We start from the raw sequence: 26,624 nt of genomic DNA on the forward strand, positions 1-26,624 counted from the left end.
ACACTAGGATTAGTGTGGCGCTTCAAAACAGATTCGCTCCACTATAGACACAAACCCCTGACCACGGAGCAGGGAAGGTCGACGGCAATACCGACCACCAGACGGAGTGTGTACAGAACACTCGCCCGACAATATGACCCGTTAGGATGTATACTACCGTACACCACCAGGGCAAAGATGATTGTACGAGCATTGTGGGACAAGGACCAGGGCTGGGACGACCCCATTCCCGCACACCTTGCATCCACCTGGAGAGAGTGGGAGATGGAACTCCACTCACTCCCAGGCGTTAATATACGCCGAAGCTACTTCCCACCCACGGTGAGGCCAGAGACATGTAAAATGGATATACACGTCTTCAGTGACGCCTCCGAGGTCGCCTACGGATCAGTAGCCTACTTGCGGGCCCAAGAAGAGGGGGGAGAGATCTACACAGCATTCATCCTCGCCCGCTCGAGAATAGCCCCACGCAAGCAACAGTCTATCCCACGTCTAGAGCTCTGCGCAGCCCTCGCAGGAGCGCATCTAGCCACGCTCATCCAACGTGAGCTCACCATTCCGGTGCATAGAACAATCCTGTGGTCAGATTCCACGACAGTACTCGCCTGGATCAAATCGGATTCATGCAAATACAAAATCTTCGTGGGAGTCAGAGTCACTGAGATTCAAGAGTTAACCGGAGAGTTAACCGGAGAAGCAAACTGGCGCTATGTTGATACAAAACACAACCCAGCTGACGTCATCACCCGGGGAATGTCCCTAGATGACTTAACCCGTCGTAACATCTACAGTGACGGACCAGCATTCCTCAAGCTCCCGGAAGGAGATTGGCCCACGCCCACCCCGAGGGAAGCAAGTGACGAGGAGGCTGAGAATAAGAAACCTATGTTCTGTGGATTGAGCACTGTTGTCTCCGCAGACCCCAACATAGACGATTGCATTACCATAGAGAGTGCGCAGCAACGGACATTCCTGCGGCACCACCCAGAGATTCAGTCCCCCGCTGATATGTCAGCAGCTGACTACAAGAAAGCAGAACTGCTTCTACTGCAACGAGCCCAGAGAGACTCGTTCCCTGATGAACTAGACTGTCTACAGGGAGGAAAGCCCGTCCCATCAGACAGCAGATTGATTCATCTGGCCCCCGAGAGTGACACACATACCCTCATCAGAGTGGGTGGTCGCCTGCGGAGAGCCCCCAATTTACCGGATGACATTAAGTACCCGATCGTATTGAACAGCCGACACAAGGTCACAGAGCTGATTATAAAGAAATACGACGAGGATGTACACCACGCAGGAGCAGAGAGAGTCTTCGCGGAGATCAGACGTCGTTACTGGATACTTCAAGGAAGAGAGGCGGTGCGACGCTTCCAGCGAACCTGTCTAGACTGCCGAAAGTGGCGCGCGCAGCCCAGCATACCACGGATGGCTGACCTACCTCCATGTCGCCTCCGACTCGGCGACAAGCCATTCCACTCAACAGGCATGGACTGTTTTGGCCCGCTGCACATAAAGAAAGGAAGAGGCACCGAGAAGCGGTGGGGTATTGTATTCAAATGCATGACCACCAGAGCGATACATATCGAGCTCCTTCCGACCATGAGCACAGACTCATTCCTTATGGCCTTCCGAAGATTCACATCACGGAAAGGAAAACCGTCTACATTATTGTCCGATCACGGGACAAACTTCAAAGGCGGAGAAAGAGAGCTGAGGGAGAGCTTCCAAGCTATGGGCCCAGAACTTAAGACCCACCTCGCTCCAGCCCAGATTGACTTCCAATTCAACCCCCCAAACGCACCCCACTTCGGTGGAACTTGGGAACGAGAAGTACGTTCTATAAAGACAGCCCTGTACGCAGTACTTGGGGCCCAGACTGTGGCGGAAGAAGTCCTAATGACAGTCCTCACGGAGATTGAGGGAGTATTGAACTCAAAGCCCCTCGGTTACGTCTCCAGTGATGTAGCAGATGTCGACCCAGTCACCCCCAACACCCTCCTGATGGGGCGGCTAGATCCCGCGTTACCCCAGACAATGTACCGGCCTGAAGAAGCGAACGGCCGACGAATGTGGAGGTACAGCCAAGTATTAGCCGACAAGTTTTGGAGCAGTTTCCTACTGCACTACCTACCGTCTCTACAGACCCGCCAGAAGTGGGTAAAAGAGAGAGACAATTTGACGGAAGGAACAGTCGTCATGATTATTGACCAGTCACTACCCAGAGCTATGTGGCTGGCTGGCCGCGTAAGCAAAGTGATCACCGGTGCCGATGGCAAGGTCCGAGCAGCTGAAGTACTCGTCCAAGGGCGCACTTACACCCGTCCTGTGGCGAGGCTCATAGAACTGCCCCGACTCCCAGACACAATCGATGATGACCATGACCCTATGACTTTGTGAGTTGACTGACCCTTACAGCGAACCCTTGAGTGGTAGACAGTGCGGTTAATCTGTCTCTGCTTAACTAATTAGGTTGGGACCAATTAGGGGGCGGCTGTTCTGAAGGATCAGATTAAACCGAATATATATATTTATTTATATATATATATTTAATTGTATTTGTATATCCCCTGATATCCCTTGTATATTCCTTGTACAATATGCATTGAATAACCCTTCTAGTCTACTGAACATCCCATAATAGTCTCCATTCTACCATTGGACGAGACCTTGGTGCCAGGTCGCCATACCCCTCAGACCAAGTTCAATCGTACCGCTCAACATGTATGGACGAGTCCTAGTTCCGCGTAGGAATATGTCTACCGCACCACTAATGGTACTATTTGTTCATATTGCGTATATATACTGCGCTATTAAAGTAGAACTTTCTTTTAGTCCAGTTCCTTACCCTCCAACAGAGTGACAGACGCAAAAGCCTCCCCGCGAACCACGTGTGGGCAGTAAGGCCAATTCGGCCCAGTATCGGCATTGAGACATCGTGTATATTAATATTTGAATAGTCATATTTGGCACTATATCGTCGAGTTGGACGTATTCTATTAAGCTAATAATAGTCTATTCATATATAGTGCCTCGTGCGGTAAGAGTTCTATAGTAATCAGCACCCCCATCGTTTCGGGCATCAGCTGGACGCTTATCCAGGGTGGTTGACCCCACGTGAAGCTGCACCCGAGGAGCTCCAGGCCAAAGAGCGAGTGGACCTGTATATTGGATTATTCTACCGACGACGGCTAGCCTTCCCCGGCTTGGATTATGCTTTGAGTACTTTGATTATTCTATGGATAAAGGCCAACACTGCGGTGTGTTGGAAATACCCCCCCCGGAGAGGACGACAGGTGAGACGGCGCTCTGCACAGTGAGGTCGCCTCACGTCTCTCCGTCGTGGACCGGAGGACGCCGGCCACAGAGGGTCCAACTGCATTCATCTGTGGATCGAGGATCGTTGGGCACCGTGTCGCACAACTGTGGACTCTCCCAAGATACCCTCGGCGAGACGGGATCCAGCCAGTGACTCTCTAACCCCCCCCCCCCCCCTCCAGCTGTCCTACAAGCAGTCGGAACCTTCCCCTAGTGTATCCAGCTATATAATCATTCAAGTATCATCGCTATTGTTCCCTAAATATTCCAGGTTGTATATTTGCTTCCTGCGCAATCAGAGATTGGACATTCGATATTGGTCTACCTACGAATACTCATTTGCCATAAAAGTGCATACTATTTCAAATCATAAATGTAATTAAGTGATCGTTGTACATACCTTTTGCTATGTATTAAAACTCAAACTTTCGATTTGGTACATTTGTGTTGGATCCGTTTATCAGGTGGGAGTGTTCAACATATTCATACCTAGTACTGGGTGGCCAGAGTCTAAAGTACAAGAGGTAGTGGTAGTAAGTATCATATCTAACCATACAGTCAGGGAATTGTACCCCTCAGTTACAATTATTATTATTATTATCATTATTATTATTATTATTATTATTATTATTATTATTATTATTATTATTATTATTATTATTATTATTATTATTATTATTATTATTATTATTATTATTATTATTATTATTATTATTATTTTTATTATTTTTATTATCTACATTTGTAAGCATATAAACTGTGTGTGTGTGTTTTCTTTACCTTCCACATGCTGGCCTCCTTGCCGTAGACGACAGCCATGTTGTTGACCTTGTTCTGTTGAATGCTCCTCTTCTCTGTCTCGTTCAGCTCCTCCGATACAAAACCCATGAATGAGTTGTCTGGCGTGTGAGCTGGAAGAGAGAGAGAGAGAGAGAGAAAGAGATATGGATAAAAGGATGAATGTTTGTTTGTCTGACACAGAAATGGACGGGCCTTCCCCAAACCTGCTTAATTAATGTTATATTTCGTACTTGCATCGCGTCCCGCTCTTAAGCCATACTGAGATATACCTCATCTCATGTACCTATTGTACTCCATCAACGAATAAAACCAAAATACACCCCTCACCTGCCAGGCCCCGCCCCTTAGTGGCGTGCTACATAGTACTGGGCATGGCCACCACTCACTCTTCCTCTATTTTCGTTTCCATCATAGCGGATGCAAGACGCCCTATGCAACTAGTTGATTTGAAAAGTTTAGATAATATTGGGTACTTACGGAGATTTGCTTATCCCTGGAATCTTCGGGGTATGTTCCAACGTCACGTCGGGTCTATTCTGATGTTCCCTCGTCTTGTGGCAGCAGATTGAGGAACAGCGTGCGAGGTTGGCTATCGAGCCGGCTCGCACACAGGTGAGCCCTGTGTCATCAGGCATTGATGCTAGTGTTAGTAATGCTGGTTTGTTTTGTTACACAACCATGTTGTGTGTCGGCGCCAGGGGCGGGATGGTTTGGTGAACGTTCCACTGAAGTGGACGGGTTCCAAGCGATCCTGGAGCGTGCTGCTAAACACTAACGCTAACGCTAAATGCTAATGCTAATGCTAAATGCTAACACTACTGCTGAAATGCTGGGCACTGTTCTAATGTTCCCCGCCGTGGGATGTTGCCGCTTTTCCCTCCTCTTAAACCGGTTCATTGATGAAGGTCAGTCGGTAGCTAATGTGGGGGGTTTTGCTGAGTCCTATTTTTCCCTTTACGGGTAAATGGGTTGACAACAGGTAGCCTAGCCAGGTAGCATCGATCCTGTGCCTCGGCGGGGCTGGACGGTGTCCCACCCGGGAGCCGATGCTTGAGAGCGAGTCGGCCCAGCGGGTGGCAGTAGAGCTATACTGCTGCAGGATGGAATTTAGCGGCGGCCAGTGTTGTGGCTCAGCTGACTGTTTTCTGTCCACATTAGCGTCGAACGCTATGCTATAGTGGGGCTACTGTTTTTGTTCTGTCTCTCTGCTACGGGAATGTCTGTCTATGCTACAATCTTCCCTCCTCTCAACCATTCATGCTGACAGTCAATCGGTGTCTACTGGTGGAGTAGTGCGGGGGGGGCTTTGTTTACCTTCATGGGTAAATGGGCTGAGGTCTAGGGCTGGTGTGCTGTTGTGAATATTATGAATGAATGCGGGACTGGTTCTCTCTGGTCCGCCTCCCCTTAACGTTGTGTACATGGGCTTGCCCATTCTACAGTATATTCGTGGTGTTAGTTCATTTATTCATTAACCCCTTCATGGTGCACACCACAGTGGAGGTTGCTGTTTACACCCACCACTGGTGCTCCGTGTTAGCATCAGTCCTTTGCTTTTGACATGTTGAAACAGTGCCCCGCCCGGCCGACGCCATGAGGTGGGTCGGCCCGGCGAGTGGCTGGTGGGCTGCTAAAGCCTGTACCGCCACGGTATGGAATTGGCAGCTGTTTTTTCTATCAACAAATGGTGTCTGGTGGCGGGGCCTTGAGGGCCAGCCGACGTCAACACATCGCGCGAGGTTGTTGACGTTATTAGCTTTGACCCAGCCGCAAGCTATAACCGCTTAGGGCTCCCCTCTCCGCAGAGGATTTTGGTCTTCCGCTGGAGCGCGGGCGGTATTTGTCCTAGGCCCCACACCGCCTCACACCGCGCAGCCAGAAGAAGAGAGAGCACGGCCTCGTCAGCGGCGATGACGAGGCCCTCGACAGGCCGCCATGTTTTCCCCCGCCAGAGGTATCCTGGGCGTTGAATCGACAGGTGTCCACAAGGCCGACAGCCTTGGCGGCCGAGGGATCGGCCATGTTGGATGGGCTCGGCTTGGAATATACAAGCCGTCGCCGTCCTGCCGCGAGCAGCCCGCTCTCCGATCACTCCCTCCCCCAACACCAGCGGAAAAAGGGGGCTCTGATTGTTTCCGAGATCGGCAGTGGTCTGAAAAGAAGAGGTGCGCGTGATTTAGGTGGTAGTAATATCACTGCAGGGCTACGGTGTGTAGGAACCCATGGGGTCCTCACGCCTTGCATGTCCGGCTGCAGAACAACTCCTCAGCATGTTCTGGAGGGGTGTTCAGTGGGGGGGCTTTTGTCACCTAGATTGATGTCAGCTTCCCCCGTATCAAACCGGCCCTTTCTGTCGGGGTCCCCCCTTGAGTGCGATTGCCTCGTGGGTAGTGTCAGGTTCCGACCCGACTCCACGGAACGCTCTGCTCGCACGGGTCCAGGGTTGGCTACGCACAGCGGGTGGGACCGGGCCGCCTATCTACAGTTCCTTGCGGACCTGCGCCACTTGGCGGCGGGTGCGTTGGGAGTGTCATCACATATGGCTACGGCAGTACCATATGTCGAGGTGGATGGAGAGAACGCTGAGGCGGGGACTTGTATTTACACAACCCCACCAGTTTTCGGGTTTGGTACAGACCCTATTGTCAGGGTCACCAGCAGTGACAGCTCTGGTCGACAAGATCTGATCTCTGTGGACGAAGCAAGCCATCGTCGTGGCGTTTTCCTCCCGGTGTTCTCTGGTGCCTGAGAAATCGGGAGGGGGGGGGGTGTCAGACCCATGTTGGACCATGGGAAGGTTCGGTATTTTTTGGATCGTCTCCTACCTGTTGAACACTGTCAGGTGGGGGTCTGGTTCTCCTCCATAGACCTGTAGGATGCGTGTTCGCATTCCCGATCTTCCGTCCTAGGGCTTACCTACGCTGCCTTACAGGGTTAGCGTATGGGTACCAGGGGTTGCCATTCGGTTTTTCTCTGGCTCCCTGCATCTTCACCAAGTGCGTGGAGGCCGCACTGGGCCTCTGCGTCGTCAGGGGTTACGAAGTGTATTCTGCCCTGCCGACGTTCTGGTCCTTGGTGGTCAAGGTGGATCGTCAGGTATCATGCCAGGCAGGGTTCCTACCAGCCTGGGGTTGCTGTAGACTGGAAGTGGAGTACTCCTCTTCCCAGTCAACGGGTGGAGTGCTATGGGCATCCCTCTCAGAGCGTGTTGCGACACGCTCGATACGACGTCAGTGTCGTATATCGACAGATGGGGAGGAGTACGCTCCCCCCGTCTGCACCGGACGGCGGGCGGCTGGCTATGGGCGTCCTCCATCTGCGCGACCTGAGGGCTCCCCACATCCCCGGCAGGGTGAATATGGGTACAGGTGTAATGTCGCGGGGCGGTCCTCATCCTGACGGGTGGGGATTACGTCCGGACATAGCCAGGCAGGTCTGGGGCCGATGCCTCAGTTGTTGGGGCGGGTACGTTGAGGAGCGCAGGTCCTTGATCCTGATTGCGCCGGACCGGGGCGCAGCTGTGTGGTTCCCGGTCCTGCTCCAGCTACTGGTAGCTCCGCCATGGCCTATTCCTTGGTCGGCGAAAGCCCTCACTCAAGCACACGGGTCGCTGTTCAGCACCCGGTGTTGTGCCAACATCTGATGGTTTGGTTGGTGAGAGGGTAAGTCTGTAGAGGATGGACCCTTCTGTGGTTGATACCATCCGGAATGCGCATGCTCCCTCCACTGTCGTGCTTACGCGGGCAGATGGCGTATGTTCCAAGAGTGGTGTAAGGCGGGGGGCAGGGACCGGTGTCCTGCCCCCTGGATACTGTCCTTGTTTACCTCCAGTCTCTCCTTGATAGACTGTCGGCTTCGACGGTGAGGGTATATGCAGCAGCTATATCCTCTTATCATGAGGGATTTGAGGGTGATGTTTTGTTCAGCCACCCTCTTGTGAAGCGTTTCCTGCTTGGCGCCCGACGCGTTAAGCCAGTAAAACGCTCTTTGGCTCCGAGTTGGGATCTTCAATTGGTCCTCGGTCGGTTGTCCTTGGCCCCGTTTGAGCCTCTTGAGCAAGCGCCGTTGGAACAGCTGTCGTTCAAGACCGCGTTCTTGCTGGCTGTCACCTCCGCTAAACGCGTGGGTGAGCTTTGTGCTCTCTCGGTACAACCAGAGTTCCTTCCGCTCCAGGGATATTGTGGTTCAGGCGTTTCAGCCACCTCCTCATGCTAGTGAGTTGGAGGCGGGCCTTCACCTGTCATGTCCAGTCCGGGCTTGGGGATTTACCTCAGCCGTACTCAGGGCCTCAGGGCTACCGATCAGTTTTTGTCTGTTACGGTGGTTCTCGTGCTGGTAAGGCACTATCGAAACAGCGCCTGTCCCATTGGTTGTGCGAGGGCATTGCCCTTTGCTACACGTTGGCCGGGCTAGCTCCCCCTGGGGGCGTCAGGGCGCACTCCACTCGTGGGGTGGCAGCCTCTGCCGCTCTGCTGGGTGGGGCCTCGGTGGAGGACATCTGTGCTGCAGCTTCATGGTCTTCCCCGGGTCCCTTCGTAAGGTTTTACCTCATGGACATGACCGGGGGTTCTGTCTCCCAGGCGGTTCTGAGGTCTGTGGCCTCTCCTGCTTCCTGTCCTTTGGTGGGGTAGCAGGGGTGTGTGGGTATGGGCCACAGTGTGTTGTGTTCTAGTTCCCTCTTGTTCGCACTCGGGTGGAGTTGACTGCGCCCCCTCTTCATTAGGAAGGATGGTGTGACAGGACTCCCCTTTCCCCTTGATGTGGGCTTACGGGTCCTCAGGGGGTGCATCTGTCGGGCCTCGCGTCCGCTCTACCCCATATCTCGGTATGGCTTAAGAGCGGGACGCGATGCAAGTACGAAATATAATGACAGGTTATGTATATAACCTAGTTATATGAGTACTGGCTAAGCGTCCCGCTGTTAGCGTGCCCTGAGTTCCCTTGGGGAAACTTTGCTTCGGAAACGATTTTTTCCGAGGAAGAGTGAGTGGTGGCCATGCCCAGTACTATGTAGCACGCCACTAAGGGGCGGGGCCTGGCAGGTGAGGGGTGTATTTTGGTTTTATTCATTGATGGAGTACAATAGGTACATGAGATGAGGTATATCTCGGTATGGCTTAAGAGCGGGACGCTTAGCCAGTACTCATATAACTCGTTCTGTATTGTCGCAGTGAAAGGGTTAACCCTTTGGTAGTGTGGTAGTGAAAGGGTTAAAGAGTGAAGATACCGGTGTCAACTGCTGACGAGTCGGTCACAGTCAACCAGCACCTGCTAACAGGTTTGACCTTTTTTGCTAAGCTGGTTAGTGCGGCCGCTTGTGGATCCTATTGTTACATTGGTGACAGTGGTGGGATCTCACTGCCCTGTGAAACCTGTATCCAGGTTTACATAGCAATGGGGGTGGGATATCATCTCACTGCCTTAACTCCCCGGGAAAATGCATGCGTGGATGGAAAGAACGTAACGAGTCGGGGACACACTTCTCGAGGGAGAGGACGACTGTAAACTACTGATGAGTCGGTCGCAGTCAACCAGTACATGCTAACCTACAGTACCTTTTAGCTCAGCTGGTTAACACGGCCACTTGTGGATCCAGTAGATGATAGTATACCACTGTAGTTAGTACAAAACGCTATAGCAATCGCTGCCAACGCTATGTCACTGTAGAAACAATAAAGAAAGGATGCTGAAGATGAATGGGATTCAATTTCTATTCCAAAACAGCCAAGGGGTGTGCATCTGACATGGAAAAACCACAGGGAACCAAATAGATTGCCATTTGGTTGTCCAGTCTGTTTCTTTTCTGCCGAAACACTTCAATTTAGTCAAATATAGAAGTGATGAGACTCTAAACCGAGGTCCTAACTGAATCTCGGCCGGTAAAGAACCCAGGACGCCTATCGCAAAGAGCAGAGGGTTCCCCGACGTTCCTGGCCAAATTTCCAATCAGGTCTCTGACATCAAGGCCACCTAATCGTCCCTTCCCCTCCATCTCTGTCTCCTGAGCCGTTCAGCCATTGTGTAGTGTGCCAGGTGCCAGTGTATCGCAGCCATTGAGCCTGCGTAGCCCAAGGTTGGGCGCTACCAGTGGTGGTGAAGGAGGCAATTTCCACCCTACATTGTGGGGAGCGCTTTGAGTGTTTAGAAAATCGCTATATAAATGTAATGAATTATAATATTATTATTATAATAAACCCACCTTATCTGTTTGGTGGCATGGCACTGTTAAGATGTAAACAGAGGACCAGAGTTCAGCACAAGGACAGCAGGGTAACAGCTGAAGAGACACTGGCTGCTCTGTTGCATGATAATGGAAAAGCTTAAATGGACACTGGGTTCTGTGGTGTTAAAGGTCGCTTTCACACAGGGGCTGTTTGGTCCGGACTATCGGACCAGAATTCGATAGTCCGGTTTTTCGGTTTGGACCAATCTATCTATCTATCTATCTATCTATCTATCTATCTATCTATCTATCTATCTATCTATCTATCTATCTATCTATCTATCTATCTATCTATCTATCTATCTATCTATCTATCTATCTATCTATCTATCTATCTATCTATCTATCTATCTATCTATCTATCTATCTATCTATCTATCTATCTATCTATCTATCTATCTATCTATCTATCTATCTATCTATCTATCTATCTATCTATCTATCTATCTATCTATCTATCTATCTATCTATCTATCTATCTATCTATCTATCTATCTATCTATCTATCTATCTATCTATCTATCTATCTATCTATCTATCTATCTATCTATCTATCTATCTATCTATCTATCTATCTATCTATCTATCTATCTATCTATCTATCTATCTATCTATCTATCTATCTATCTATCTATCTATCTATCTATCTATCTATCTATCTATCTATCTATCTATCTATCTATCTATCTATCTATCTATCTATCTATCTATCTATCTATCTATCTATCTATCTATCTATCTATCTATCTATCTATCTATCTATCTATCTATCTATCTATCTATCTATCTATCTATCTATCTATCTATCTATCTATCTATCTATCTATCTATCTATCTATCTATCTATCTATCTATCTATCTATCTATCTATCTATCTATCTATCTATCTATCTATCTATCTATCTATCTATCTATCTATCTATCTATCTATCTATCTATCTATCTATCTATCTATCTATCTATCTATCTATCTATCTATCTATCTATCTATCTATCTATCTATCTATCTATCTATCTATCTATCTATCTATCTATCTATCTATCTATCTATCTATCTATCTATCTATCTATCTATCTATCTATCTATCTATCTATCTATCTATCTATCTATCTATCTATCTATCTATCTATCTATCTATCTATCTATCTATCTATCTATCTATCTATCTATCTATCTATCTATCTATCTATCTATCTATCTATCTATCTATCTATCTATCTATCTATCTATCTATCTATCTATCTATCTATCTATCTATCTATCTATCTATCTATCTATCTATCTATCTATCTATCTATCTATCTATCTATCTATCTATCTATCTATCTATCTATCTATCTATCTATCTATCTATCTATCTATCTATCTATCTATCTATCTATCTATCTATCTATCTATCTATCTATCTATCTATCTATCTATCTATCTATCTATCTATCTATCTATCTATCTATCTATCTATCTATCTATCTATCTATCTATCTATCTATCTATCTATCTATCTATCTATCTATCTATCTATCTATCTATCTATCTATCTATCTATCTATCTATCTATCTATCTATCTATCTATCTATCTATCTATCTATCTATCTATCTATCTATCTATCTATCTATCTATCTATCTATCTATCTATCTATCTATCTATCTATCTATCTATCTATCTATCTATCTATCTATCTATCTATCTATCTATCTATCTATCTATCTATCTATCTATCTATCTATCTATCTATCTATCTATCTATCTATCTATCTATCTATCTATCTATCTATCTATCTATCTATCTATCTATCTATCTATCTATCTATCTATCTATCTATCTATCTATCTATCTATCTATCTATCTATCTATCTATCTATCTATCTATCTATCTATCTATCTATCTATCTATCTATCTATCTATCTATCTATCTATCTATCTATCTATCTATCTATCTATCTATCTATCTATCTATCTATCTATCTATCTATCTATCTATCTATCTATCTATCTATCTATCTATCTATCTATCTATCTATCTATCTATCTATCTATCTATCTATCTATCTATCTATCTATCTATCTATCTATCTATCTATCTATCTATCTATCTACTGTGCATCTTGGGGTAGAAGGAAGAAAAAAAACACAGCTGTTATTATTATTAATATTACCGCGGCGCGGCATTCACTGCAAAACAAGCACACTGTGTAAACATGTCTCGTGGATAGACTTGGGGGGCAGAAGACCAAATAAAACAGCTGCTTGTGGGGAATGTGGGCACTCACAAAAACAACGAGGTGTACAAGTTGTTTAGCGAGAGGATGGCGGTAATGGGAATTATAATCGAACGATGTATCAATGCCACGTCTCTGCTACTATCACGCTTCACGCAGTTTGTGTTGACGCGCATTTCACTTCCTGAAAGGGAGGGATTTCCACTCTCCATTGTGTCCAATAGACATGCGCCCTTTTCGACCATGTGACATTGTTCAGAAAGTTCGGTGCGCTTGACAAATTGCTGTGTGAATGCAGGCGAACCAAATGAAGAATGCAACAATGTTGCAACTTCACCACCAGAACCGCACAGAGTCCACCAAAACTATATGTGAAAGCGACCTAAAACTCCTCACCAGTAGAAAGTAAAAAGGCCCAGTCCTGTTGCTAATACAACACTAGCTATAGTAACTCTTGTATAATCATTCAACTAATAACAATCACTATTATTTCCCCATTAAATCCCTCTGGGTAGGGAAAAACTGTATGTAAAAATGTCAGACACATTTCTCCCATATTCCAGTCATGGTTCAAGGTTTGCAGCCAAAAGGACAAGGACGAAAACAGTATATTATGTGACCAAGCATAATGTGTCGCCATAGCAACTAGAATACAAGTTGCGAATGCAAATAGGTGTCCCATGGGACTCCCGTGGGACTTTGGAACTCTGTTGCCATGCACAGCACATGACTTCCTTATTTTAGCAATATGGATTACAGTATGTCCGTGTAATCCAAATGTAAGCAAACATGCAGCCATGAGGGCATTTTATCATCTCAAATGTTATTAAAGAAAATGTTGGAAGGGCCACAAATATTGTCAGAAGTGAGTTTTTATATGTAGCCTATTTCAAAGCTGGCAAAGCTTCCTATGTCTTCCTCTTGTTGGAGTAAAGTATACAGAACTGTAGAAGAACGTTTTCTTTTCAGGGTCATAAAAAAAAAGCATAGGCTGTTTTATCTTCAAATCGTATGCTTCAAAATACAATCTCTATGGTTTAATCATAATAAATCAACAAATGAAATCAAAATGACATATCTCAAACCACGCCCTCTTTTCTTGATCCTCCAATCACAATGGTTGCTTCCAAGAGCAAACAGTTGTAGAAAAGAGGGCAGGTTTGAGATAGGTCTTCTGTTTGTGTTTTCCTTCGGTCATGACGTGCTTTATCGGGGGGTGTGTCTTGGATGAGGATGTGGTAGGGATTGATGTGTGTGGTGTTTGGGGGACTGACTGTTCCGGCGGGGTTCACATGCCTTCGAGCGACATTGTACTTATTTTATGCCTATTCTTAAGTCTGCGTGTTTACATTGCACTACTTTCATTGTCTTTTATACCTATTCTTATGTCTGCAATTTATGCATTGTTTTTTATTCTGTCAATTGTGTGCTGATTTTATGCCTATGTTCATGTTATACTAATTGCTGTGGGGCACTCTGGACTGTGGTCCATGTGTGAAAAGTACTATATAGATAGTTATTAATATTTATTATTGTTATAGTGTAGAAATGTGTGCATTGAAAGGTCTCGAGTCTTCAAAGTCTCGACGACATTGAACATGAGGGTGACCTCAATTGTCTTTTCGAGAATAAATGAAAGTTTGAATGAATGAAAAAGGTCAAATGAAAAACCACGCCCTCTTTTCTTGATCCTCCAATCACAATTGTTGCTTCCAAGAGTAGCGACAGTTGCGATTGGACGATCAAGAAAAGAGGGCGGGTCTGAGGCGTTGAGTACGTACGGAACATGGTCATGTACTGCCTGGCGTTGAGGCTCCAGTAGCCCCAGTTGGTCCTGTAGCCGTGCAGCGTGGCGTACTCCTCATGGTTGTATGCCGGCTCCGTCCCAAACGTGTCAATCACCCGGATGTGACACCTGCAGAGGAAAGGGAAGATGTTAACCCTTTCACTGCCACACGACAAAGGGTTAACCCTTTTACTGCGACAATACAGAATGTTAACTCTCATTGCCACACGACAAAGGGTTAATCCTTTCACAACCACACAGAAGGTTAAACCTTTCACTACCACACTACAGACGGTTAACCGTTAACGGTTAAAACAGCATTCAGTCTTGGTAAATAGTCGGCATAGCTGCCCGTTGGTGAGAAATCTGTCCCGGAGGATCCATCCGTTCAGAGAAAAAAAGGCTGCATTTGTTGGCAAATTTTGAAGGAGCCTTCAAATTGGGACAGCCTTGGTCGCGCCGCTACAATGCAGTCTTCAAATGCGGCCTTTGAAGGTTACAACCCCCTGAAGACACAGCTGTAGTGCCATAGATACAAAGCAAGCAAGCTCTTTTCTTGATCCTCCAATCATAACTGTTGCTTTCCTCGGGTTTGAAATTATGTCATTCACTCTAAATCCACTTAAATTATGTGTTGCACAGATAAAAATATATTTGACTGTATACTCAACCTGATGAGTCCTGATAACACTATATCTAGCTAGTCAGCTGGGGTCAGCCCTACTTTCCCACAGCCCTACTGTATGTTCCCACAGCCCAATGTTCCCACAGCCCTATGTTCCCACATTTCTAAGATCTCTCTCAAAATTAGGCCCAATGGTCCCACAGCCCTATGTTCCCACATTTCTAAGATCTCTCAAAAAATGTGGCCCTATGTTCCCACATTTCTAAGATTTTTCAAAAAATTAGGCCCTATGTTCCCACAGCCCAATGGTCCCACAGCCCTATGTTCATACATTTCTAAGTTATCTCTCAAAATGAGGCCCTATGTTCCCACAGCCCAATGGTCCCACAGCCCTATGTTCCCACATTTCTAAGATCTCTCTCAAATTGAGGCCCTATGTCCACTGCCCTATGTTCCCACATTTCTAAGACTTTCCTCAAAATTAGGCCCTATGTTCCCACAGCCCTATGTTCCCACATTTCTAAGATCTCTCTCAAAATTAGCCCCAATGTTCCCACAGCCCTATGTTCCCGCATTTCTAAGATCTCTCTCAAAATGAGGCCCTATGTTCCCACATTTCTAAGATCTCTCTCAAAATGAGGCCCTATGTTCCCGGACAAACCCTCTACTACCAGAGGACAATTGGATAATAGGTTGGGTGTAATTGGCTACCAAATTAAGAGAAAGGGGGATAAAATCAGATACAAATTTATGAAAAAAGGAAATGTGGGTACATAGGGCTGTGGGAACATAGGGCCTCATTTTGAGTGAACAAAAAATCGTAGAAATGTGGGAACATAGGGCTGTGGGAACATAGGGCCTAATTTAAAAACAAAAATCGTAGAAATGTGGGAACATAGGGCTGTGGGACCATTGGGCTGTGCTCCCAGTCAGCTATGCATGCAATATAATATTGAGTAGCTAGCAAACATGCTAATCACGGTTATCACCATGCTCTATTGCTGTTTTCAAAGAAGCCACGGCAAAGCTCCTGTGTGTTGCTGCCTGGTGAATGTAGCTTGAAGGCTCCTGTGTGTTGCCAGTGATGTACCTGAACGCGTTCAATGAACAATCGTTCGTGAACGCTTTCGTATTTTGGGCGAACGGGAACTGAACGGATGTTTTCCCCCCTAAATGAACGTACTTGAGAACAAGTTTACATTTACATTTACATTTAGTCATTTAGCTGACGCTTTTATCCAAAGCGACTTACAAGTTCTGTACGACAAGACAGCAAGAAGGGTACAACTCTATCAGCTGAGTAACAATGTTCATCAAGTGTTGCGTGTTACAGTGTAGGTTAGTTTATTAGGACAAGTGCATGACAGTAAGGTTAGTCAGGGTTAGATTTTTTTTTTTTTTTTTTTTTTTTTCATTTCAGATAATGGTTGAAGAAGTGAGTCTTTAGTCGACGGCGAAAGATTGGACGGGATTCGGCTGTCCTAACTGGGATGGGTAGTTCATTCCACCATTGTGGGGCAAGGACTGAGAATAGGCGGCTTCTCTTTGATGACCCTCCGGGAGCTTGGATAGGAGTAGGTCTGAGGCGGCCAGAAGATGCAGAGCGTAGGGGTCTTGAGGGTGTGTAGTTCATTCTCAGCGCTGTATAACGGCATTCAAAAGTGCGTTCATTCTCAGCACTATATTATAACGGCGTTCAAACGTGTGCCAAATTTCATATGCCTTTCAGCCGAAAACCCAGTTAAAACACACCGTAAACAGGCTTTAAAATAATGCTGAAAACCACACAATCTGGCAACCGCTCTCGGCGGGGCTTCGGGGAGTCGGGTAGTAGAGCAGCAGCACTCGCACTTTCAGAAGGCGCTTCACTCGCTCAGAGTCAGACTCTAAGCGGCGTCAGCGTACAGTATGAGCATTTAAAAGAGTTTTAGCTAAAGTCAGTAAATGTTTTGCGCTTTGAATGTTGAACTTTGAGGTACAACCTTAGTTTCATACCTCAGCCTGGTTCCTACCTCGTGTTGTGTTAGTACAGAGTTATGTCGGCACATGTTTATATGTTTGCACAATGACTACTTTCACTTTTGGTACTTTAAGTATATTTAGATTATTATACTTAATAAAGACCATTCAAGCAGCATGTTTTCCTCATGTTTTTGAAAATATACTGTAGAGATGAAAGCTGCAGCTGCTACTAGTGTGGATGAATGGGCGGCAGCGAAGCGTTATGGAAATGCCAGTATTCTGTGGTTTATTATGGGTTGTGGCAATACATTTGAAAAATAATAGCTCGCAGCAACGTATTGAAAAAAGAACTATAAACTATAAATTAGTTCATTTTTGAAACGATGAACTTTAGTTAAAGGGGAGATGAAGCAGTGAACAATGTGATCCTAGTTTGTTTGCTGTGTACCTTGTGTAAGACAGGGTCCTATAATAAAATGTGAAATCCTGCTTATTTGATCAAATATAATTTCCCTGTTTTCGCCATTTACGCCGGTCTGTCTGTCGAAGACCGAGGGAACCGCATCAGGCTTCAGCTGATTAGTGGTCTTCTGGACAAACCTCCCACCCCAACAACATAATCCGAGGCAATGAAGTGTTCGCTGGAGATCTTCATTCCCTGTCCAACAGGCTGATCGCGCCGCCTGAGTGCAGCCAGCCTGAGCCAACGTGCCAACAACACTGTTTTTTTCACTGGTAGTTTGTGGAAATTAACCAACTTTCCTCTCTCTTTCACACGGTAAATTAGTTTGAACAGCCAGGAGCAATACAAAAAGAACCGCGGTCCCATTGTTTGGTAGGCAACATTTGACTGACCTGACAGTCCATGTTTACTATGCAACTAACTAGCAGTGTATACACCAAACCAACACCGTGACGTCAGCAACAAAATGGCGGCGCACATGTTCATAAATGCTACATAAATGGACATTACAAATCGTTTTTTCTTAGAAACGCCTTATTTTTATAACGTGATTTTTTCTGTGGTTTATCTAAATACTAATTTGATGCTATGACTATGTGTTTATCGCTATGCTTCATCTCCCCTTTAACATTTTTTTATTTTGAACTATGAACTGAACTAGTTCATTTTAAAATTTGTGAACTGTGAACTGAACTAGTTCATGTAGAAAGTGAACTTTCCCAACACTGTGTGTTGCTGCCTGGTGAATGTAGCTTGACGGCTCCTGTGTGTTGCTGGCTGGTGAATGTAGCTTGACGGCTCCTGTGTGTTGCTGCCTGGTGAACGTAGCTTGAAGGCTTGGCATAAAAAACTTTTACCAGAAACATATGTATCCCATTTATTTCCATGAATTTGATGGAATCAGAGCTAGTAGCTGGCTGGGTGGCGTGTAGCTTTATGCCAAGCAAGCAGTGCAAAAATTTACCGTAGTGGCATGCAGTAATGCGCCTTTCATTTTCGCGGAAATAGGCTGTCTATTGCCATTCTCTTTGACAAACTCTAACCTTAACCAGCTCCTTAACAACGCCTAAACTTAACCGTTCTAACCTTAACCAACTCCGAAACAATGCCTAACCTTAACCTTACCTTAACCATAGAAATTATATTGCCATTCTCTTTGACAAACTCTAACCTTAACCAGCTCCTTAACAGCGCCTAAACTTAACCGTTCTAACCTTAACCAACTCCGAAACAATGCCTAACCTTAATCGGCGAAAGAATACACGTTAAAAAAAAATCACGTTAAAAAATATTTTTGATGGGATTCGAACTCGCCAGCAAACAAGCCATAGGATCCACAGCCATGTGTCCTTGCCAATTGAGCTATTTGTTGGATACTGAATAAGGGGCGGTGACTTATATATATTGAGCTCCGCTCGTGTCGCATGCGCGGGCACCTCGCGCGAGCACGCCGGCGCACGCACGCACCTGAGCGAGCACGCCGCCGCCGGTGCACGCACGGTAGCATTTGTCTGAAAAGAAGGGCGCTTTACCGCACTAGCGTGCGGTGACGAATGCGGAAGCATTTTTGCACTGCTTGCTTGGCATTAACGTACAGGCGGCTGGGTGCTGCTGTCATCTTGACGTTAAGCTGAGTGGTGAATTGCGGTATACTGTAACTGAGTGAGTTAGTGGCATTGCTGTTCATAGTGCTTTGCATCTAAACAAAATAACATGTAAACAAATAGATATATATCCCAAACCCAACTCTCATCCACCCACACTGTCCTACCCATAGGTATATTATTAAGGATGCTTGGACATGTTGAAATTATTTTCAGATGAAAGTCCATTATAAGTATGCAGTATGATAACTACATCTCTGACGTTTATAACAAACCAAACCGTTTGAAAATAATTTGAAAATTTAGCAAGCTATGGTTATTTCAATAGTACATGCACCATAGACATTCATGTTATGAGTGAGTGGGCGTGCTGCCTGTGGCAAGATGGCGGGTGAGTCATCTAGCCTTTATATAATGTCTATGGTCCTACCCCTCATCCACCCACAGGGACTGCACTGCACTGTTGTATTATGGGTGGTGTTGGATTACTGCACCCAAGGTCAGCCTGAGGCTACTTTACATCAAGGTAACATCCTGGATATTCAATACACTCCATGAGGAGGCAACACTGTGAAGGAGCAAATCTGTGCATCCTACAGTTCTCAGAGCAATATTACAGTACATCTGCACATGCCCAACTTATTATTTGACTGTAGTAATTATGCAAATGTTCATATGATATCTGTAGTTTGCTGTTGAATGAAGAACATTTTAACACTATGATCGCCGGGAACGAGTTTTCACGTCATTCCGAGCCATGCTCATTCTGCCGAAGACGCCGTAACTCGTCTTTGATGTCAATATTTCAAAAATCTGTCATCGAAATCATATTTCCTTTCCGGAGCCCTGAGACACACTGCTGATCTCCTCTCAACTCTCTAGCGGTTCAAGAGCGCCATCTGGTGGCCGATCGGCAGATCGCCAACCGGATATTAACCTTTGAACCGGTAGTGCTTATCCATGTGGTCCGGCCACTCGCTATAGCTCCCGCGACTCCATCTTGAAACACTGGATAATAGATCGCTCGCCCTAACTCAATAAACAACGTTATTTGGACGTATATACTATTATACAACCTGGAAATGGATCGGGCATTTCTACATCCCATAATAGAAAAAATTCTGTTCCACGCTCATCTGCCAGCGGCGCGAGGAAGATACGGTAAGGTCCAGCGTTATATTCTAACGTGTTCTTTACTAACTGCTCTGATGAACATATGACCCACTCTGGATGAATCATCTAACGCTGCCCACGGAATTATAAACGATCCCCCGCCCATCCGGTCAACATCAGATGATACGTAGAAACTTCTAGAAGTACCTCCAGTTGAAATTTATTATCTGGCACAGATCGCTATCAAACTGTATTTCATCATGCATATAATGCATTTGGAGCTATAAATCAAGTTCTGGAGAAAGCTGCAGAAAACGATAAAAACATACTTATACTTTAGACCATATTTTAGTATGAATATGTGAATGAAAAAGTTTAACGTTGCTACACCCTGAACAATACATATAGGACATTGAATGGGCCATAATAATGGCAATTTAGCAATAGAATTTAAAAAGTTATAGCCCTGCAAAGAAGGGGAACTTCTCCATAGACAAATAGAGCTGGCGAGGGATGGTAAATTATGAATTTAACCCATGGCGATTAAAGTGTTAAGGTTACTGACAATTCAATTATTTGTATTTTTTGTTTGTATTTTTTTTTTAATAATTTTTTAAACAAACACATAAACAAACATGACAACACACGATAAGATATACAAGCATTAGTTGACAGTGCACATCCAATGAAATCACCATTTAGTTAATTGTCTTATACAGGATATACCCCTAATACCTGTTATCTAAAAACCTACACACATATGCTCTAGCTCGTACCCCCCCCTCCCGGACCCCCCATTGGATAATCCAACCATTATAACTTGTTCCTAACCAGACACTACCATTATATGCTAGCTTTTATTCTCTCCACCACTTCTAACCACATTGTCATTTTGGATTCATTGAGACCCAAAATTCTTGCTGTAGATATTTCTTGATAAATCACATCGAGATATGTAAGAATCCAGACCTTCCGGCAAAATTTTTCCGGTTGAAACCATCATGATGCTATCAGCTTTTTAGCCACTGTGATACCAGATAAAACCAATCTCTTTAGCTGTGGATGTACTGCATACTCAAAAACATCATTCAGCAGTAATACAGAGGGGTGTACAGGTATATTCAGAATTAAGAGATTTGATAATTGCTGGGTCACTTCTTTCCAGAATATCTTAACTGGTGGGCAGTCCCAGTACATGTGCATAAATGTCCCCTCGTCCCCATTTGTACATAAGGAGCATTTGGAGTCTTGTTTAAGACCCATTCTGTTCAGTCTTATAGGAGTCAAGTATGTCCTGTGAATATAGTTAAGATTGATTTGTTGATGGTCCGGGTTCCTTGATGCAAGTCGAACATTTGCCCACTCAAAATCTATTTCCAGGTCTGGTATATCCCTCCTCCAAATAGAGTCTAGGTGGAGGGTTTCATACGAGGCCCTTAGTAACTGATGATAAAAATGATAAAAATGTGTGGTATCTGTGGTGTGCAATTGGTATCGTTAATGGAACACAGTGAGCCTTCAAACATGCCAATAACTGTGCGTAAAAATAATATGTGGACTTGGTGAGATTCAATTTTTTTGTTTGTTGAAAACGTCTCCTAATGACGTCTAATGACGTCTAACGTCTCCTTGCTTTTGCCATCTAGGGAATCTTATAGGTTGTTTTCCAATCAAGAGTGCATTGTTATTGAATAAGGGAGTATGATTATGCCATTTATGTGGGATAGAATATTTTTTGTGTGTTTCACGCCATATCCGGATCGCATGAGTGATTATGGGGCCAAATTTCCGTTCGCATTGCTTAATTGATAATTTGGTGTATACTATGTCCTTCAGCCTATATGGAGCTACTATATTTTCTTCAAAAATTCTCCAGGATACTGATGTTTGGGGATCAAACCATGTTGTCAGTGGTCTTAAAGTGTACGCCTTAAAATAGTGGTAGAAATCTGGAAATGCCATACCACCATCTGCTTTGTTTCTCTGTGCGGTGGATCTTTTTATACGTGGTGGTTTGTTATTCCAAATAAATTTGTATGTGGAGGAGTGTAATTCTTTCCAGTAACCCTTTGGAGGGGGTAACGGTAGCATTGAGCTGAAGAAGTTGATTCTAGGTAGGACGTCCATCTTAACTATTGATATCCGTACCTGTACTGAGTTTTTAAGTTTTGACCACCTGACAAGGTCGTATTTGATTTTGTTTTGGATTTTTATGTTACGTTTGGCTTATATAGGGAATATTTCAACTCCCAAACATCTAAAGTGTTTTACCATCGGTATCTCTTCTGGGAGGGTTATATTTATTTTTGCAGGGGCGTTAAGTGGGAGGAAGGCCGACTTCGACCAATTTATCCTAAGTCCCGATAAATCTCCAAAGTCCTCAATCAACTTGAGAAGATGAGGCAATGCGGTGTTGGGGTTTTGCATGAACAGTATTACGTTGTCCGCATACAAACACATTTTTTGTTGTGTGCCCTTGATTACGATTGGTTCTATGGATTGGGATTGTCTTATATATTGTGCTAAAGGCTCTAATGATAGATCGAATAGTCCAGGACTAAGACCCTGTCTGGAAGAACGTGATACCGGAAAGATTTCGGAGGTGATTGTGCCTGTTGTAATCATGGCCGATGGGTCTTTGTATAATACTTTAATCATATCAATTATTTATTTTTAAAACCCATCACCATATCCTCAGATATTTGATAAAGTCTGTATGTTAGGCTTTTTAATATAACCTTTAAAAAAAATTATGGGACTGTTGGGACTGATATTAATTGATTTATTTTCTTGTCTACGCAAAGAATACACCCTTGAGTAAAGGACCACACCGTCTCATCTTGACTTCTCGCCATTACCAGAGATTGTTCCTGTCTTTAACGGGTACTCCTCTGTGTGTGTGTGCGTGCATTTCATATGGGAGTTGAAGCTGAGCCATTGGCCATTGATTCACTGCCAGGGTTATATTTATTATGGACAGAAGTTGTCAAATCATTATTCAGCAACTGTCAACTGTCTGCACATGTGTCAATAGTGTATTAACGTTACTATTTTACTGTAGCGTTTCTGCGTTTTGCGATTTTCCTCTTTCTTATACAGTAGGAAGGGGGAAGAACACTATATCGTGGGTGTTCCTATGACTTCTATTCAGCTTACAGCTTCGAAACTCCACTTATTTAGTTTTACAATGTCAAAGCCTTTTAAATATAATCAAAACGTTCCTGAATTTCTGTCCGCTTTATCATTTTATGACAGAAATCTGATAGTGTATGCGCGTTCACGCGAGGGGGAGTCGGATTCTGGCAGGGAGTCTGAATTCGGTACAACACCGGCCGAGGAAGTAATATTATTTGTCGCCCAGTTGAGAGCTCCCCAGACTACAGCTGGGTGATCGCCTACAATGTCAATCGCCTAGAGCGAACTATTGAATATTATTATGAAGAGGAAGAGGACAAACGGTGATGATCCATCCATAACATAAGGTGCGTTTTCACAAGACTATGTTGGATTCTAGTATTTTCAAACAGGCTGTTTGGATGTAAGTTCCTGGATGTAACGTTAGTTGGTGACTGTCACTCAAAGCGCTTTGCGAATATGGGCGGAGCCCAGCCAAAAACAGCTTGGAATCTTGAAGTGGGAAAATGCTGCTTTAGAGTACTTGATTAGAAATACAAAACAATGTGTAAAAAAAAACTTACAGATGTGTTCCATAGACTCACAGGAATTGTGTAAAATTTCCCAAATAGTGAAAGAAATAGTAAGATAGTTGCCCTTTAATATTTTTTTTAAATGTATTTTATAATGTGCTCTTAATTATTCTGATTGTCTGATGTCTTTATATTTATGAACACACTGTGACACTTATGAATGTAACATCTCGACGGCACTGTAAATGAGTTGAACTACTGTATTTATCGAGTATAAAGATTGAATTGAATGTGTTCAAGAGTTTCTATGATTGCAACAAGAATAAACATTTCCCAGAGGCAGTCAAGCAGACAAGGTGACACAACGCAAATCTTGTTTGACATTTCTTCTCAGATATTTCCTCCCAAAGGTGTGTGAGAGGGCAAGCAATAACTCTGAAACAGGCTTATGTTGCAGGGAAGGCTCGGTTTGGGGAATTGAGGATTTCGGTAATGGGGGAATGATTGTGCCTGCATGTGTGTGTCTGTGTGTGTGTGTGTGTGTGTGTGTGTGTGTGTGTGTGTGTGTGTGTGTGTGTGTGTGTGTGTGTGTGTGTGTGTGTGTGCGTGCGTGCGTATGTGCACCCGTGTGTGTGTGTGTGCATGCGTGAGTGAGCATGTGTGTGTGTGTGAGTATGTGTTTGTGTGTATGTCTATGTGTGTTTGTATTTGTAATTGTGTGTGTGTGTGCATGCGTGAGTGAGTATGTGTTTGTGTGTATGTCAATGTGTGTTTGTATTTGTGTGTGTGTGTGTGTGTGCATGCGTGTGTGCATGCGTGTGCATGCGTGAGTGAGTCTGTCTGTGTGTGTGTATGTGTGTTTGTATTTGTGTGGGTGTGTGCATGCGTGTGTGTGTGTGTGTGCGTGACATGGAGCTGACTATGAAACTTTAATGAGAAATGTTAGTTTCACTTTTCCCTTCCTCTCTCCGTTCCCCTCTCCATTCCACACCAGAATCCATTGCTGGCTCCACTACAGATGTATTCTGCCTACAGATAAGAGGTCCCAGAGGGCTGACTGAGTGAAGGAGAGGAAGAAGAGGGGATACACTAAACAGAGGAGCAGCTGAGCTGAATATCTATCAGGAGATCAGGAGAGTGTGGGGCTAATCTGGGTTAAACTGCTGCTCAGCAGAGGAACGATCCCTGGGGTGAAGATGGCAAGGTGTCTTAGCCAAAATCTCAGTGTACAATAGCAACTAGTTAGCCAAACATGAACCAAATGAGTATCAGTGTAGAAACCAGCCAAACCCGATAGGCCACAATCTACCCTTCATCTTTAAAATACATTTTATTTAACTTTTCTTTTTACAGATATTGCAATTGTCAATTGTGAAAGATTAAGCGTCTGTAGTGTGGTAATGAACTGCAGTTTTCGTCGCAGTTCTGGCGGGCGTTCTGTGCCCTCATTGGCTCGTCAGCCAGTTTATCCTCTGGTTTTCACCCGCAGTCTAACAGGCAGACTGAGCGTGCCAACCAGGACATGGAGACGGCTCTATGCTGTGTGGTCGCTTCCAATCCGACCTCCTGGAGTCGGCAGCTTTGCGTGGAGTACGCTCACAACTTGCTCCAGAGCTCGGCTACTGGACACTCCCCCTCCACTGTTTCCTGACCAAGAGGTGGAGGTAAGTGTCTCGTCGGCCCGAGAGTTCGTTCGCTGCTGTCAACGAACGTGGAAGAAGGCTCGGTCTGCACTACTCCGCTCTGTTTCCCGGTACCAGCGGCAGGCTGATCGTCATCGGGTTCCGGCCCCACGCTATCGCCCGTGCCTGGCAACGCTATATAGCGTTTGTTTGTCGTATTTTTTTTTATTGGCGATTTGAATTCATATTTCATCAATCGAGCCTCACGCTAGTGTTGCAGAGTCTCTCTGAGCTCAATTGGGAAGATACCGCCCCCTATCGTATCTCCCTGTGTAACTGCACATCTGATCTGAGGTAAGGAATCTATTTTACCAGTCTTGGGGTAATCAGAGCTTTTTTCACAGATATATCAACGTGTCCCATGTGTGTGTGTGTGTGTGTGTGTGTGTGTGTGTGTGTGTGTGTGTGTGTGTGTGTGTGTGTGCTCGCTGATCAGGAAATGAGAGAATATACTTTTCAGATCGCTTCTATAGCGTGCATAAGTACACATATACTATCGATAATCTAGCGTTTATTTGAAAGCGATTCATAAATAGGCCGAAAAACGAGGGCTTTTCAAAATGCTATAAAACGGAAATGAACCGATTAAAAAACAATCCGTTTCGACAATGTTGACTGCAAACAAGTCATTGATAAGCGACGGGCAGATTAGACACATAGCCATAATTTAAGACAGAGATTATGCGTTCACAACGCTATCATTGAAGTGGGTGCTGGCATTTAATCATGTTTTACCATGTTCACCAGTGGTAATCAAAGTGTTAAGGTGGAATGCCGCAAGTTGGCACCGAAATTCATCGGCCCGTTCCGCATGAACCGGATAATTAATCGCGCCTCTGTGCGTCTCTGGCTGCCACGTTCGCTACGGGTCCATCCGACCTTTCATGTATCCCGGATCAAGCCTGTTTCTTCCTGCTCCGCCAGCCCCCCCCCCCCCCGGATTAGGCTCCTGGATGTGCGCCGACGGGGTCGGGGGTTCCAATACCTGGTGGATTGGGAGGGGTACGGTCCCGAGGAGCGCAGCTGGGTTCCACCTCGACTGATCCTGGACCCATCCATGAACAGCATCCTGGTCTCCCCGGAGGATTATGTAATTGGTTTGTCATGACCCATTGTCAAAACAATAATACATCGCAGGATTTATATGAAGTTTGTTGTTAGATGGCATGCTTTGT

The 26,624-nt window shown here is 44.9% G+C and overlaps 1 protein-coding gene across 1 annotated transcript in view; it reads right to left on the reverse strand.

Moving 5' to 3' along the window:
• The window catches only part of LOC311232149 (alpha-1,6-mannosylglycoprotein 6-beta-N-acetylglucosaminyltransferase B-like), a gene marked incomplete at both ends in the record, with an annotated part of 487,590 nt that overhangs the window by 96,458 nt on the left and 364,508 nt on the right, over positions 1 to 26,624 (reverse strand). The window contains 2 exons of the mRNA XM_084318847.1: positions 4,099 to 4,229; positions 14,349 to 14,482. Coding sequence (XP_084174973.1) covers positions 4,099 to 4,229; positions 14,349 to 14,482 — 265 coding nt within the window. The remainder of the gene's footprint in view (positions 1 to 4,098; positions 4,230 to 14,348; positions 14,483 to 26,624) is intronic.

This window comes from Notolepis coatsorum (assembly GCF_963971535.1).
Source record: "Notolepis coatsorum genome assembly, chromosome: 7".
NCBI lineage: Eukaryota > Metazoa > Chordata > Actinopteri > Aulopiformes > Paralepididae > Notolepis > Notolepis coatsorum.